At 42.5% G+C, this 16,237-nt stretch overlaps 1 protein-coding gene across 2 annotated transcripts in view; it reads right to left on the bottom strand.

Annotated features, from left to right (window-relative positions):
- The window catches only part of ANXA11 (annexin A11), a 33,750-nt gene that overhangs the window by 2,073 nt on the left and 15,440 nt on the right, over positions 1-16,237 (bottom strand). For both annotated transcript variants that reach the window (XM_088669503.1, XM_035138660.3), the window contains 13 exons: positions 14,411-14,471; positions 13,717-13,829; positions 12,078-12,485; positions 11,643-11,739; positions 10,074-10,168; positions 8,031-8,144; positions 7,235-7,325; positions 5,553-5,632; positions 4,920-4,976; positions 3,702-3,795; positions 2,899-2,994; positions 1,163-1,221; positions 278-400 (listed from right to left, as the gene is read on the bottom strand). In XM_088669503.1, coding sequence (XP_088525629.1) covers positions 278-400; positions 1,163-1,221; positions 2,899-2,994; positions 3,702-3,795; positions 4,920-4,976; positions 5,553-5,632; positions 7,235-7,325; positions 8,031-8,144; positions 10,074-10,168; positions 11,643-11,739; positions 12,078-12,485; positions 13,717-13,829; positions 14,411-14,462 — 1,479 coding nt within the window. In that variant the 5' untranslated portion in view covers positions 14,463-14,471. The remainder of the gene's footprint in view (positions 1-277; positions 401-1,162; positions 1,222-2,898; positions 2,995-3,701; positions 3,796-4,919; positions 4,977-5,552; positions 5,633-7,234; positions 7,326-8,030; positions 8,145-10,073; positions 10,169-11,642; positions 11,740-12,077; positions 12,486-13,716; positions 13,830-14,410; positions 14,472-16,237) is intronic.

The raw sequence follows: 16,237 nt of genomic DNA, 5'->3' as shown, positions 1-16,237 counted from the left end.
GCGTTTCCCAAACTTGGGTCTCCAGCTGTTTTTGGACTACAGTTCCCATCAACCCTGACCACTGGTGTGGATAGCTAAAGATGATGGGAGTTGTAGTCCAAAATGAGCTGGGGACCCAGGTTTGGGAAACACTGGGCCAGATGATGGCTAGAGTACAGGTGGAGAAAGCACGACTGTGGAGATGAATGAACATGGCACCAGCTCCCCAAAATGGTACTGGGCCAAGTTCAAGGTTTCGGTGAGTTGGCATGCATGGAAAGCGAGACAAGCCCCTTACCGTAATGTCTGTGTAGAGAGATTTGCCATACATCCTCTTGTATTCCTGCCTTATGTCTAGCAGGTCAACCTCACTGCGTGACACCATGATGCGAATGAGAGTCCGGTCTTTGGTTCCAGCTCCCTGCAAAGAACATGGCGGAAAGGGCCAGAATGTGAATTGTTACCAGACTGCAATGCTCCCTCTGAACATGCGAGCATTGGCTGTTACTCAAAATGGCAGCTCGAGGCTTTATGGCAGGCCTCCCCTAACGTGGTGCCCTCAATATGTTTTGGACTGTACAACTCCTGTCACCCCTTTCCATTGGTCGCAACGGTTGAGGCTGATTTGAGTGGTAGTCCAAAACATGGAAAACACAACTGGGGACAGCTGCTTAATTGGTAATTCAAAGTCCAAACCTTACACATGCCCATTTGTTAACAGGGTGACATATCCTTTTTAGCCTGAAAAGTTGAGGGAGGAGAGGGGAGGGACAACTGAGAAGGGAGAATAGGAGAGGGGAGAAAAGGGGGCACAAAACCCTTTCCCTCTCTGCTGTCACCCCACTTCAGTTCACCAACACCCCAACACCAATACCCCGTCATTTAAGATCAGGGCTGTGGAACCCTGGAGAGGAGATTGGGGGGTGGATTGGAATGAAGAAAATGGCAATGGGTTACGTGCACACATCTACAGCCGTTTCTTGCTCGATCATTGCCTCCAGAGGTTTCTCAAGCTACAGTTACACAGGCTTGTGTGAAACATGTCTACCAGCCCTAAAATCTGATATCCTGGGCTCAGATCTACATCCCAACAGAGTCAGCTCCTAACAGCTTCTGAAAAGGGTGAGCTCATTTGAATATCTGACCACACGGACGTGCAGAGGCCCAGATGATTTCAACTCACCTTCATGGCCTTGTGTAGCCTCTCAGCAAAGAAAGCAGGTGTATTTCTTACACACTTAACTGCAAAAGAAATTGAGATCACCAGTTACTGACTGTTAACCATTTGCTAACCATTTTTTAAAAAAATAATAATCAATGCCATACTGTTTTTGATGAAATCTGCTTTCTTAGGTTAACCTGGAAGTTGAGATGACTCAGTAAATGTCATTGGGAGGAACAAAGCGGACAATCACACAAAATCCGATTAAAAAAAAAAGCACACAGTCATGCAATCCAAACAGGATCTACCTTTTTACTTGAGCATTTTGTGGGGGTGGAAAGAACCAATGGTGATGTTCATTTGTAACCTAATACAAGGTATGTTCCTTTTTGATATCAATGTTAAGATTTCTCATGTAGATGAACAAGGCACACATTACACTTCAAGACCGGAAAATGGAAGGCAGTGAAGTTAGTCACACACTATGGGAGTATTGCATACAGTTACCAAGCATATAATCCTGAAAGCTATAACAGAGCAAAAAAAAAAAGTACATATTTCCAGTTAGATCCGGTGCAAAGAGTAAAAGCCATTTTATACAACAAATAAAACACTGAGTGTTTATAGAACACTTTTTAAAATATTCCAGCAGCTTCATATATATTGCCTTGTAAATCCTTACGACAGTGTTGCAGGGTTGGTCAGTATAGGAGCTTGCCTAAGGTCACCCAATGAATTTGTGGCCAATATGACACTAGTTGATAGTTGGCCACTTTTGACAGGGTAAGTGATCCTAGAAGTTATTTAACATTATTGAAGAACTTTGCGATGACAAAAGCTACTCGCCCCTATCCAAGAAACACACTTAGAATGTAAACACGGTGTTGTTGGATGTGACTTATCCTCAAAACAAGAGGAATGAAAGATGAGAGGATACAGACAAAGGTTGCTGTGCCTAGCATGGAAGGTGAAGTATCAAGTTCAAAGGGCATCCTCAGTGGAATCCTAGCCATTTCCCCAATCACATGAACTGTGATTTGTTAAATGGGAACCAGGTTTAACGAGACAAACCAAATGAATGGTAAATGCAATTTATAACCAAGTTCTCTGGGGGAAGTAAAAGTAGCTCCAAACTGAAAATCACAGCCAAAGCCAAATATTCTCAAGAGAACTATTGTATAGAAAGCGGCATATATGATATATATGATAAAATATTCTGAACGGCAAAGTTCTTCACCTACACGTTGAACCGAGCTTTATGACTTGCTTTCCACACATATACATGACTCAGATATGGTATCATCTCTTAGCTTTGCCCCTCATGTGCTTTGAAATACATCTTAAGTAACATACATGTCACATTTTACCTTGCCAAGACACGAATATTTTAAAAGCTACTCTGAGAATTTGCGGGAGAAGAGGTTGGTGATATTGCAGGTGCTAGCCAATAGGTGCAATGCACAGCCTGCTATTCCCCCAACTTCTGGATCTTTTACAAAAATTATATATTTTAAAGAGTGCACTCCAGGACAGAAAAGTGTGTGTGTGTTTAGGGCAGCAAAGGAACATTCAAACCACAATTTGAAAAGTTAGATTCATAGTGGTGCAATGGCTCAAGTGCATCTGGCTGTTAACCAGAAAGCTGGTGGTTTGAGCCCACCGAGGGATGCCTGTGTGCTGGATTCCTGCACTGCATGGAGCCAGACTCTGCAATTCTATGATTCTATTATCTTTACTCTTAAAGAGACCTCACCCACCTACTGCCAGCATCCCAGATTCAAGGTCTCCAGACATCTCTCTGATTATGCTCTTCTCAATGTCACGGTTACACATTCGCTGATATTCACTGAAAACTGTCGAGAGAGAGAAAAGGGATCACCAGTCATTTAAGCCAAGTTAGTGTGAAGAGTGAAGTCTGACAACCAGCTCTTGAAGGATGTTGCTAAGTCTTTAGTCAGTTGCACTGACCCATCACAGGCCTTCAGTTGTTTTGTCTGGTATGGCCCTAACTCAATCATTTATCTAAGTTAGTGGTGGCCAGACTTGTCCCTCTAGTTGTTTTTGGACTACAACTCCCATCATCCCTAGCTAACAGGACCAGTGGTCAGGAATGATGGGAATTGTAGTCCCAAAACAGCTGGAGGGCCAGGTTTGGCCACCACTGATCTAAGTTGACATCTGATGGCTGGATGACACAGACAGACACGCCCCCCCCCCATTATTAACTGTGGACCCAACAGGAGGACGAATGCCTTTTGTTATGTAGAAGAAGGAATTTCAGGTGGTGCAGTTTGTCTCACCTGGCCTTTTCTACATAACTATTTAAAAGGGTCGAAGAACTCAGCCCTTCTTTGTAGCTGATCAGAGTTGGCTGATCTTAGGCACCATCAAAAATGCAAAATATTAGTTACCACTTGTCAATAAAAAGAAAGTCGCCTTAAAAGGGAAAAAAAACCCACCATATTTAAAAAGAGATAGCATGTGTAGTCTCTTGCACTGTTGCAGCCTAATTTTATAATCACCAAACATACTTTCGATGCAAAGTATAGACAGAAATTACCTGCTATTAGGTGAGCTCTACTTCTGGCACAGAGAATTGCATTGAATTTGGACTCATCAGTTCCAAGTCGATTTTCTCCTGCTGCATACAGCGCCTTAAAGGAAAAGAATCACAGGTCATTACTCAAGCTCAGCTGCTTTCCGAATTTCACTCTGCTTTCGAAGGCTTCTTATCCCTTACTGCTCATTTTTTAATTATCTTGATATTTCTGGACTGGTCCTGTTTCTCTCCAACACCTTTGTTCACATAGCTAACCTTTGCTAACCTCCCTAACCATCTAACCATTCAACTACAATGCAAGCAACCTGGGGCTGCAGCCAAAATACTACAGGCTCATGTTGAATTTTTCTTTCTTCCCCTTGCACACAGCACAACTTCCCCTTGCATCCCACCTTGCATACTACTGACTCAAAGTTACTGGCACGAAAATGCTTGCAAAATGATATTGGGACAAAGGGATGCCACTGAAAATGGCAGTGGCGTATTCCTTGTAACTAGGGCTGAGCCAAAATGCGACAGAGCGAACATTTTCGGTGTGAAATGGGGGTGAATGAAAAATTCCACAAGTGTATTCCAACTCTCTCCCCCTCCATGCTTTCTCTCAGAAAAACATGTTTGTAAGTCACAAGTCTATGCAACCTTGAGAAAGATGCATGGTTCCTCCTTCCATACAAATTTGAAATAAACAAAAAATAATAATCACCACGTGATGAACCAAAAAGAGAAAGTTGCACATTTCAGGGAAATTACTGCAGTACCAATTCATTTTATAGATAGTTCCAAAAATGGAATAGGTGCAGGTAAATTTGAGAAGGGTTTTAAATAAATATATTTGATTGCAATCTTCTTGTTGCTGTTGTCTTGGGATCATTTATCTGTAGTAACTTGAAAAAGGGAAACTGCAAACTGCTCAATGTAGAGCTGGGGGAAGCCCCAGCTCCCCCCTCCCTTTTTTCAAAAACAGGCTGTGGGGGCAGGAGGAATATTCTTTAAAGCAAACTGTTTCCAGGGTAACTTCCTCGCTAGAAATTAGGCCAGAGGAGAAACATGCCAGGTTGTGGGGGAGTACACACAGTCTCAAGTTTTAGATTTTGTTAAAATAGATGTTTAAAGGAAACAACTTTGAACAAGAGTCTGCTCAATCCAGCAACCACCTGGCTGGGCCTTTAAAAAGAAATCACTGTGGAACATACACTAGACAAGACTCCTCATACTAACCTGAGCATCGCTTTGGACAGCCGCCATGTTGACACTGGTACTTTCATCTCTGTTTCCCTGAAATAATTACCAAGTCAGTCAAAAGATGAAACACAGCTTTCAAAACACTGTAACTGATGTTAGTCTAATGAGGTTGTTAGTCCAGCAAAAAAACAAGCTGAACAGTTTAAACCAGTGGTCCTCAACCCCCTGGCCACGGACCGGTACCGGTCTATGGATCAATTGGTACTGGGCCGCCCAAGGAACATTAAATACAATTAAAATTATTAAATCAAAACAATCTAAATAAAATATAAACAATCAACGTCCCCCCCCCTCAGCCAGCCGCAGTAAAATTATCAAACGTTGACTGGTCCGTGGCAATAAAAAGGTTGGGGAGCACTGGTTTAAACTATGTTTTGTTCCATCAAAACTGGCTTAAAAACATAAAGGTGATCTCCAGTCTTAGTCATACTCACGAGTAGAACCACTGAAAGGAATGGACTCAAAATATGCCTGACAACAGATTATCACTCCAATACTTCTGTGAATTTTACTTCAATGGATGAATGTAAATCTTAGGAGAACCTGGGTTACGTATAAACTACAGCAACACCAACACAGGACAATCGGGTGCAAGGATCTTGCGCATACCTGAGACAGTGAGATTAAAAGCCTCTGGAAGTGTCCAGATGTGTCGCTTCTGATGGCTTCTTCCAAAGTTTTCTTATACTCTGTGAGAAATACAAAAGGAAACTTGTTTTTATAAATGGTCCATGTTTATTTCCTTGTAAGGATCACCAGGGATGGGAAGAAAGAGAGAAGGGAGGAAAGAGAGAAGGGAGGAGAGGAAGAGATAATTCTTATCTATTTTTTAATAACACACTGCAAGTACATCTGCTTTGGGGAGAGGATTCACATTCCACTCTTTTATACTCCTGCCAAAATATCAAAGGAGGGGGGGCGGAGATGAAAAGGGAAATTTTACACTAAAAGTAGTTCGTGTAAATATTTCGGTTTGACCTACTAGCCAAAGGGAATATTTATGGCAGCCCACTAGTTCCTCCTCACAAGATACCTTTCATCCCTCAAGCTGGGCTTCCAAAGATACTAACAACCTTGTGCTGTTGTCTCCCACAAATCCTACTTTGAGAAACCATAATCCAGGCATCCCCAGACTCGCCCCTCCAGCTCTTTTGGGACTACAATTCCCATCATCCCTGACCACTGGAGGGCCGAGTTTGGGGATGCCTGTCACAATCCACTTCTTCCTTTGAATTTGCCATGGGCGGAAAAGGGGTGATTGGTGCTTTTTCTGTCTCTCACACTGGGACTTTGCAAGATAATTCAGCAGTGCTTTGATGATGTCTCTGCCCCCTTCAAAATTGGGGGGGGGCATGGGGGAACGGGAATAAGCACACCAGGGGCAAGCAGATTTATAGAGCACTGTTAGTGGGGCAGGGAGAGGGAGCTCTCGGTTTTATTCCTGGAAAGTAAAACTAGGACATCTAAATCAGGGCAAACTTTGGATACTGTAAACTCAGCTGGCAGATCAAACACATGATAGGATTCTATACAGCACAAAAAAAGGAACCAAGAACTCTCAAGAAAACCCTTTAAATCATGTGTTTTAAACAAATGAAACCCTAGATAATGTAGTGTGCTTCAGAAGTTGCTGGCTTATAATTTCCAACATCCCAAACAATTGACCATGCCAGCTGATGCTAGTCCTTTATAAATTTGCAAGCTGATCCAGCAGATGCTCTCTTAGAGATGAAGTCTCAACAACTTTACTGAGGTTTATTCCTAAGCAACAGTGTGCAGGATTGCTGCCTTATGTGTCCACTTAGAAGCATGTACCGTTGAACTAATCCCAGAAAAAGCAGGTACAGACTGCAGTCTTTGTGGTGCATCAAGTCTACAGAGCACTTTGCAATCACACAAAATAGAGGCAGGGAAGGAGAACAAAAAGAGACACCCCTTGTTCAGCTCTAGGAACAGTGAGCAATGCACTATTGCAGTAAGTGTCTCTTTCTGCACAAACCACTAGATCAAGCAACTGCCTGCAAAAGGGTGAACCTTCATGAACTCCCGTTTGCCCTTGCATGAGAGTAAATTTTCTTCTTCGTTCTAAATTTGACAGTCCCACCCAACAAACCAACAAAGCTCAAATTTGTAAACAAAGCAGCAGCTTATGCATTCAACCTCAAGGTCCAAAATGCAATTCCTCCTCCAAATGTTTATGCTCAACTTAACCCCGTCATCTTTAAAGGTATTGGGGATGGCCTTTCTTATATCAGAACAGCAGAAGTTGAGGAGTTGAGAGGAAAACTCACCCGCTTTGTATGCCCGACTGATTTCCCGAATGTGCTCATTGCTGCGAGATGCCAGGATTTCTATCAGGCAGGCTTCATCCGTGCCAGCGCCCTAAGAAAAGGTAAAGACACTCAAGCTCACTACTACGCAGAAGCATTTGTCTCTTGGGCTTTGCCCTCTTTTAAGGCTAAGAGAGTGCCAGGCTTATTGGCGTGACTCCTATGTTTAATCCATTGCTCAGTTTGATTTCTCTATTTTCTGATAGACTTAACTGGTCTACAGATAAAGTGTTATTATTGAATGTGCTTTTAAGAATGACAGATGACAAAGACCACCTAAAAAGAGGTGTCCTCTCACATGTGACAGGAGTGCATCACAAAAAGGATTATTACTATTATTGCATTTTTTTCATATGCACACTTCAGTGGACTGTTGTATGCCAGCACAGGCTGAGCAATGCACAGGTGTACAGGGCAGGAACTGCAAACATTGCAACAGAGCTCTCAGTTTCTTCAGTTAGACTAAACTGGAAGTGCTGTGCAGTCACCTTCTTCCAATACAAAGGGAGAGGAGAGTTGCTTTGATACCGGTATACCGTAGTTCCATCACACTGAACGTTCAGTAGCATAACTGATACTGCAAGGGTGGGGTGGAGGGGGACACAGGAGAGGTATTCAAGCAAGCAAATCCAGAAATGGTGGGTTTTGAAGACAGACTTGAAGTGGGAGAGAGAAAGATGATGCATCAAGTAAAGAATTTGGGATGCAAGACTTATTCTGTAACAACAACTATAGCTTTCATTTAAATCATACGCACCTTGATGGCTTCTTTTATTTCATAAACATCAAACTGGATAGGAGTCTTCATCATTGCCAAGATTGCCCTCTCGAAGTTGCCGGAAAGCTCAGACTTTAGGTCCTTGATCAAATCCTGGGTTTTTTTAAGTGAAAAAACAACACCACGTTCATCACTTATACAGCCCAACAAGACAATGACAAAAACTTACTGTCAGCATACAAATCAATATGGCTAACCTAATCAAAACACCCTCCCTCCCCACTCACACAAGAAACTAAGGATCATCACAGCCAACCACAAATGAACAATCACATCCTAAAAAAAATCCCGACCTCTCTCGCCAACAAAGAAGCACGAACAAACAACAGAGAACCTGCACAAACGATGCTGACGCCGAACCCCTACACATATCAAGAAAAACAGAAACATCGGCAATCCACCACACCCAACTCCCCTTCCCACCCACCTCTTTCCCCCCTTCCTCATAATGTCTCAACAAGTAAAACTGATGTGTAAAAATGATACATGGGAGAATATATATATATATGTATGTGTGTGTGTGTGTGTGTGTGTGTGTATATATATATATATATATATATATATATATATATATATATATACATACATACATACATACTGTATATGAGACATTGCACTACCTTTGTAACCCAAGAAAATCCTTAATAAAAAATAAATATAATAAAAAACAACACCACGTTTCCCTTGTAAAGTAATATTTAGTGAGTTTTTAAAAGGATGAGAAACAAAAGGAGGTTTATGGCAAAGCTTCCTATTCAAGGCATACTAATGATCTGAATATCTTTTCTTGCAATGTCACAGACCTTATTATTAATATAGCACCATCAGTGGACGGCGCTTTATTGAGTAACATAAGGAAGTGTGTAAAGGCAAGATTTCTGCCCAAAGGAGTTTACAAACTAAATTTCTACCAGAGCAGAGGACAAATGAAACAGTGTGAATATTTGCAGCCACACAAATTTTAGGTTTTATTTCAGCCGAACATGGCAATGAACCATAGTAGAAAGATCATTAACATAATTTAAACCCCGCTCTTCTGTCCAAAATATGCTCAGAGCAACTTCACAGAGTAAGAAATATGGGGAAAAAAGCAAAGGAACATATTAAAAACACTGTCATGAACTAAAAAACAGCAACCCAGGAACTTAATACTTATTTTATTTATAAAATAAATAATTTGCTCAAAATGGTCATAGTGCCGTTTAAAAATTAAGCAAGCACAAAGCTGGCAAAAGTAATTGTATAGAAGAATGTGTATTGTTACTATGTTACATATTTTGTGCTTTTACACTTCGTAAGATGATGATGATATTAATAAATAATAATTGTATGATCATTAGCAAAAAATGCAGAACTCTGATGCAAAGGTTTTTAAGAGTGGCTGACCAGTAAAAGCTGATGATATGAAAAGCGTATGTCACCCTGCTGAATACAAGTGTCACCCTGCTGAAAACTGCAAGATATTACCAAACTTATTTTGTACCTCTCATTTGTTGGGGTGTCAAGATAATTAAAGTCTCTTTCATTATTTTGTTGCCAAAAGCATTCACCATCATCATTCCGATAATGTGACAACCCCTTGCCCTTAAATCCCTCCAATGGCTTCTTGTCCATTCCCAGATCCAGCAGCCTTGTTCCTACAAACCCCCTCCATGGCCTTGTCCCCTTATCCCTCTGCATCCCTGCCTGTGACGTTTGTTTGTCCAGCTCTACCATCCATATCTATGTGAAGACCTCCCTCAAAAGACTCCTTCTCCCTTAACTGTGCCACAGGCCTAAAACGGCCTCCCATAACACATGCACAAATGCCACCCTCCCTTTAAATCCATCCTCAAACCCTGCCTTTTCTGTTTAACCCTAGTCACAAAATCCTAGCCCTCTGGTGACTTCAGCATGAAGCTAAGCCAAAGAACATACAAACTAGAACGACTGTACATTACTTCCATGTTTAGCTCTGCCTCCAATTCCTTCCTCTGTTGCAATAATCAAAGAACAATTTCATAGTGGGGAGGGGGAACTTACCTTTCCATAAGCAGTTTTGAAAGAGAGCAGAATCTGCTGGCGTTGCTTGTTCGAGCGACTTCCCAGACAATCAATGATTGCCTGCTCGTCGGTTCCTGAAAATATACAGAATCAAGTGTTTAGTGCAGCCTCTTCCACCGTCATAGTACTTTCTGATCAATCCACTTCGGCAGAATCTAACCCAGCATTTGATAATAGGAAAAGGTCAACTTTTAAAACCAAGTGTATTCTCTCCTGCCACCTTATATAAGCATTTGAACAAGCGATGCCATGCAATGTATATTTAAATCTGCAGCAGTCATGAGTAACTCTATGGGATGGCGCAGTTTGTAGAGCACAAGACTCTTAATCTCAGGGTTGTGGGTTTGAGTGCCACACTGGGAAAAAGATGATTCTCATAGTCCCTTCCACCTCTATGATTCTATATTCTGTTGTACTTGTGGCAGCAAAGCCTGACAGATGAGCTAAATTTGTATGAATTTACGGGATATTCGCACACATTCCAATTACTAAAAATATATTTTTTAAAAAATCCAAATATTTAGATTTCTGAGGGAAGGGGCAGTTGTGCATTTGGTTTGGATTGAAGAGTCACACACGTTTAGCATAGACTAGGAATGAAGAGATTTAAGTTGGGAGGAAAAAAGCAGGACAGAATTCAGTGGGAAAGGAAAGAGAAATATTGTAGAACGCTGAAAAATGCTTCACAAAAAGCTAAGAAGCTACAAGAAACTTTTGAGGTCTTGTAACCTTGAGGAAAAGTTAAAATGCTATGGAAATCTGCGATCAGAATAAGCAACTACGGAAAACTTGAGTGCAGCAACAGATGTCCCTTCTACCTTTGCACAGTAGGCTCCGTTCCAGCCATGCAAAAGTTTGATGTCTACACACAGCCCTCTCTATCCCGGCAGGATCACATTCCCTCCAGCCACATAGCAGGACAGGAAAGTAGGGGGTGGCGGCTTGGGGAGAGTGCTGGGGGGGGCGGTCCCCAGCCCTGCCCTCAAGGCTAGCAAGCAAGCTCCACAAAATCACTCTTATGTTTTCTAGCTGGAAGAGGATCTTGTCCACACATCTTTCCCCAGCAAGCCACATGGAGGTGGGCATTAAACTTGTTCCTGCCGGCTTCTAAAGGCATATTTGAGTGACTGACTTTGCAAAGCAAAGATGGGAAGCAAGATCTGCATGGATGGCCCAATTGTTTATTCCACAACACACACACATTGCACTGCAGGGTGTTGGACTAGACGACCCTCTTTCATTTTGACAATTCTATGATTCTATGTGTACTTGGGAATGCAACTGTTGGGCTCACAGAATTTCCGAATCCCTGGTACAGAGAACACAGTCCCACGGCCAGTGTCACAGGCTGTGTTCCAAGGGAAGAAGATGCAACACTCAGAATCGCTTTCACGTTACCCAGAACACAGACGTAACCTGCAACGTTTTGCAAAGCAGTACCCAAACTATCCCTGAACGTGCAAGAAGAAAAAGGGTGGGACAAAGAGGACATCGCACATCATTACACGAAGAAAGAGCACCCAACTTTTGGGTGCAAACGCTACTTACCAAACCCTTTCATGGCTTTCCTCAACACCTCTGCGTCCCTCAGAGGGTCAAAGGACGGAGCATCACGGATTGTGCCTCGGTTTCCCGACTGCATTGTCTAAAGAAGAATGGGGAAAAAGCTATCAACCAAATGTTTACAAATTCCTTCGCCTGCCTGCCACTTTTCCTTACGACACATCAATACCCGTCCTTCCCCCACCACTCAACGTGGCAAACATATACCCAGAAACCATGGCTGGTGGAAAGTGGTGGGGTAAGGGTCAAGCATCCTCCCCCATGAATCACCTGTCAACCACCAACTGAACTCCCTCCCGTCACTTTTTAGCAGTTCGACAGCAGATGCAACATGTGCCATCAAACACCTTGTTTTTGCACTTTTCCTATTTTACACTGGAAGAAAAGGAAGCTCAATAATTTAACCAGATGTTCTCTTACTGCTCCGGGAGTAATGGTGGGCACTGTTGGTCCTGGGTAAGATGGCATAGAAGGATTAACAGCTGGGCCAGGAGGGTAACTTGGCATAGGCTGCTGGTGCCCTGATGGCGGCATTGGCTGCTGCCCAGGATATGGCTGTTGCCCAGGATACGGCTGGGGCTGCTGTCCTGCTGGTGGCATGGGGCCACCTGGGTACCCTGGATAAGATGGCATTCCTGTTGGCGGGTTTCCTCCTGGCACTGGTGGGTACATTCCGTAGGATGGCTGCTGTCCTTGAGGAGGTTGTCCATAGCCTCCAGGAGCTTGTCCAAAGCCCCCTGGGGGAACTGGGGGGTAGCCACCGGGGGCTTGAGGGTACATGCTCTGTGGCGCGTTGGCACCACCAAATGTTCCCGACATGTTGGAAGCCTGAAAAATCAAATGCACACAGTTAGCACGTGTGTCTCAAATAGCACGTAACATTTCTGTGTAACACTTTTCGAGTGTTGAGAGCACTCTATGTACGTCAGTAATCTTTGCAACAACCATTTAAATAGGACAGTATTATTACAGATAAGAAGCCATGAGATAGAAGATTGCTTAAGACCTCTGGGGTTCACTGGATTTGAGCTTGGGACTTCTTGGCAAGACCGCCCAGCTACTTGTCCACTGTGCTATTATTGTCTGTGTGATGTTCCACATCAATCAAAACTATTAACAGGGTCATCTTTTTGAACAGGCTAGGAGAGCTCCCTAGGTCCCAGAGTCTAGACTGAGCTTGTGTACTCCCTGCTCCTCCACCAGCACAGTGGCAGAGATGAATTTGGAATCTTTCGCTTCTGGTTTTGATTATTAACCACAGTTAATCCAACTGTGATTAGTCTTAACTATGCTTAGTGGAAACAAGGTAACTTGACACCATAGTTTACGAATCTGTCTTGTTTTCTCTACCGACAGTTAAAACTAACCACAGTTTAGAATTTGAACAAGAAGCTGCACTGCAATTAATCAGAAAAAGCTTATGATAGGGAAGGTAGGCTCGTTCGTACAACACTGAACCATGGCATAGCATTTTTATTTTATATTTTCTACCTTTATATTTTATGTTCTGCAGTTCATTTATCTAAGCATATGCTAATGTCCAATACTTTGCACATGCAAAATATTAATTTCCTCCTCAATAATATGGGGTTTTTATTGGCATAAACAGGGTTTTACCATTCTGTATCATTTGCCTGCTTGAGATATGGGCTTATGCAAATATCTCATTTGCCATGCTAAACAGAATTGGGGATGTGGAGCACCCTGTTATACACTAACAGTATTGCTAACAGTATTGTTGCTGCAACCACCAGGAGGAGCTTCAGAGAATACTGTTGGGAACACAATCTGTTTTTACAGCTTTTCACTGATCTACGGCCTTTCCCCAAAAATGGGAAAGGAAGAACAACTGGAAATAAAGAAGGACAGATATGGAAAGAAGACAAGGGGAAGAAGAGAAGTTGAATGTAACTTTATAACTGTTGTACACCACGAGGCCCTTCCTTCAAAATCAGTATCTAAATATATTAAAAGACGACAAAAATTCAGGCAGCAGAATTTTGCAGCTGGCTTTAGCGGAAACAGGAACATCTACCAAATTCCAACTGAAATTACTCACCATGCCTGACATATAGTCCTGATTAAACTGGCTGGCATAGCTTCCAACATTTTCTAGCCCAATTGGAGGAGGGTTTGCAGGAGGATAGCTGGGAGCCCCCCAGGGGTTGCCACCTGAAATATTTTTTTAAAAAAAGACACAAGAGCTACAGAACAGTTGTATATCTATTTGTTAGCATATGGATTTCCATGGCAGAATTTTCACTGTAATGGCTACTGGCAAAAGCAGGCACGCTTTGATGCAGTTCCACTTTGCTCAGTTCTCCATCCCTGGACCAACAGATGTTGCAACATAAAGCAGCAGGTTCTCTGAAAGCCACACTAAAACCATGCATGCATTTCAAAGGCTGATGAACAGCCGTCAAATAGATATTCATCTGTTTGCAAAACATGCAGCATATAAATAACAAACACTAGAGCAAAGTATATGGCAAGAGGAAGGGTCTCCTCCTTCCTTCTAACAATGTAAGAGAGAACAGGTGATAATAGCAGGGAATGTAAACTGCTTCTTCATAAGAAGCTATATGCAACAGTTCTCCCAGGCCTCTTGTGCTCTACAAACCAGAGATCCCTTCAACTGAATATGCTGGTGACTGATTCCAAGGTTATTCGCACTACTCCTCTGGTTTGCACCCTTCTATTATCCAATTCCTGCCAGGTTGCTATGATTCTTAAATGAAATACAGCAAGCTTACCTGGAGCAGCAGGTGGATAACCACCGGCAGGAGGATACCCGGGATAACTCATTCTGCAGGACTGCGAAAAGAAGAAGAAAAAGGATTTAATACACTGCAAAGTGTTAATTACAGTACAGTAGTACCTCGACTTACGAAGACGATCCGTTTCGCGGCCGTCTTCGTAAGTAGAAGTCTTCGGTTGTCAAAGCGCCCGTTTTGTGCATGCGTGAGGCGCGATTTCGCGTTTCTGTGCATGCTGCTTCTGCGCAGGTGCAGAACATGCGCACGGCGAAAGGACTTCCGGGGTTGTCGACTTCTGAAGTCGAAACCTTCGGAAGTTGAGTCGTTCGGATGTCGAGGTATGACTGTATGTATTTTATTTATATCAGTTAGAGCATGAGGCTCTTAATCTTAGGGTCATAGGTTCAAGCCCCACATTGGGCAAAATATTCCTGTATTGCAGGAATTGTTGGACTAGATGACTCCCATGGTCTCTTCCATCTCTACAATTCTATGTTTCTATATTCTGGATGCCAGTCGCTGGAAAGAAGGCAGTTGTGCTCAGATCCTGCTTGCGGTTTCCAAAGAGGCACCTGGTTGGCCACTTTGAGAACAGGATGCTGGCCTATATGAGTCATTGGCCTGATCCTGCAGGCTCTCCGTACATTCTTACATACACAACACACAGCAGCTTAAAACTAAAGCAGCTGGGATTGTTTTGAACTTTTGGGATTTGACTATCAAATTTAGCTTTGTTTTTGCCTTTCGTCCATGAAGCTCTGCCCATCCTCACCCATTATCCTCAAAGTCATTCTTTGTGGTAGGTTACACTGAGAGATGGGCAAGTGGCTCAAAGTAGGATTTGTGGCCAAATGAAGGGTCTTTTTGTCAAATTCTAGCCACTACGCAACTATTTCTTGTTACATTGTGTTGTGCATTTTTATAGTTTTGATGCCACTATCACCGAAATGAATTGTAACCTCATGATCCTGGCAATCTCAAGAGATCCAGCAATCCAGAACTGTATGAGATCTAGATTAAGGAAACCGCAAAGCACTGTAGCTATGGGACTTTTTCATATGATTGCAATCACAGGTAAAATAAGGAGCCTTTAGTGATTTTTCATCCTCAGGTTTGAAACTGGTGCACCTTTTTAATGACACAGCTGCAGATGTGTACTTATTAATCTCAGAATCAGAGAACTGTAGAGTTGGAAGGGACACCAAGGGTCATCTAGTCTAACCCCCTGCAATGCATGCACACAGTGAACATGCAATGTTCACTCAAGCATCATGTTCACATAGTGGGGAACCGGCAGCCAATCAAATGCAAGTGGTATGCTGCATGTGTATGCTGTAAGCACATTTTTTCCTTACCTGCACATATAAAATGCCTTAAATATTCATGTTGCAGATTAAATTTCTAAAGCAGGTCCTGCTTTGTTTGTCTTCAGCTTCCCTGCCCTCCATCCCCCTACTTAAATAATACTCCCAGGGTTGTTCCCCCAGAATCAGGGTGTTAGACAAGCTCTCCTGTGCACAAGCAGTTCTTTTATTTCTTCCTTTATTTTAAGCCACATTTGTAACTTTTACTTTTCAAAGTAAAGGTTTCAAATGAGAGCTAACAAGAACTCAAACACATTACTTTGGTGTGAAACATAGCTAACTGAAAATACATCAATGGAACCTAGTATTACTTTTTAGTAACAACCAGTAAAAAGAGGGGAGCCTTCTCCAGATGTGGCACACAAACATCTGCCCCATTACGAACAAATCCAGGAGACATCTGAAGAAGTGTGCGTGCACACGAAAGCTCATACTAGTAACAAACGTAGTTGGTCTCTAA

The sequence above is a fragment of the Zootoca vivipara genome, chromosome 5 (genome assembly GCF_965207765.1).
Source record: "Zootoca vivipara chromosome 5, rZooViv2.hap1.1, whole genome shotgun sequence".
In the NCBI taxonomy this organism is placed as follows: domain Eukaryota; kingdom Metazoa; phylum Chordata; class Lepidosauria; order Squamata; family Lacertidae; genus Zootoca; species Zootoca vivipara.
This window is presented reverse-complemented; position numbering and strand designations above follow the sequence as displayed.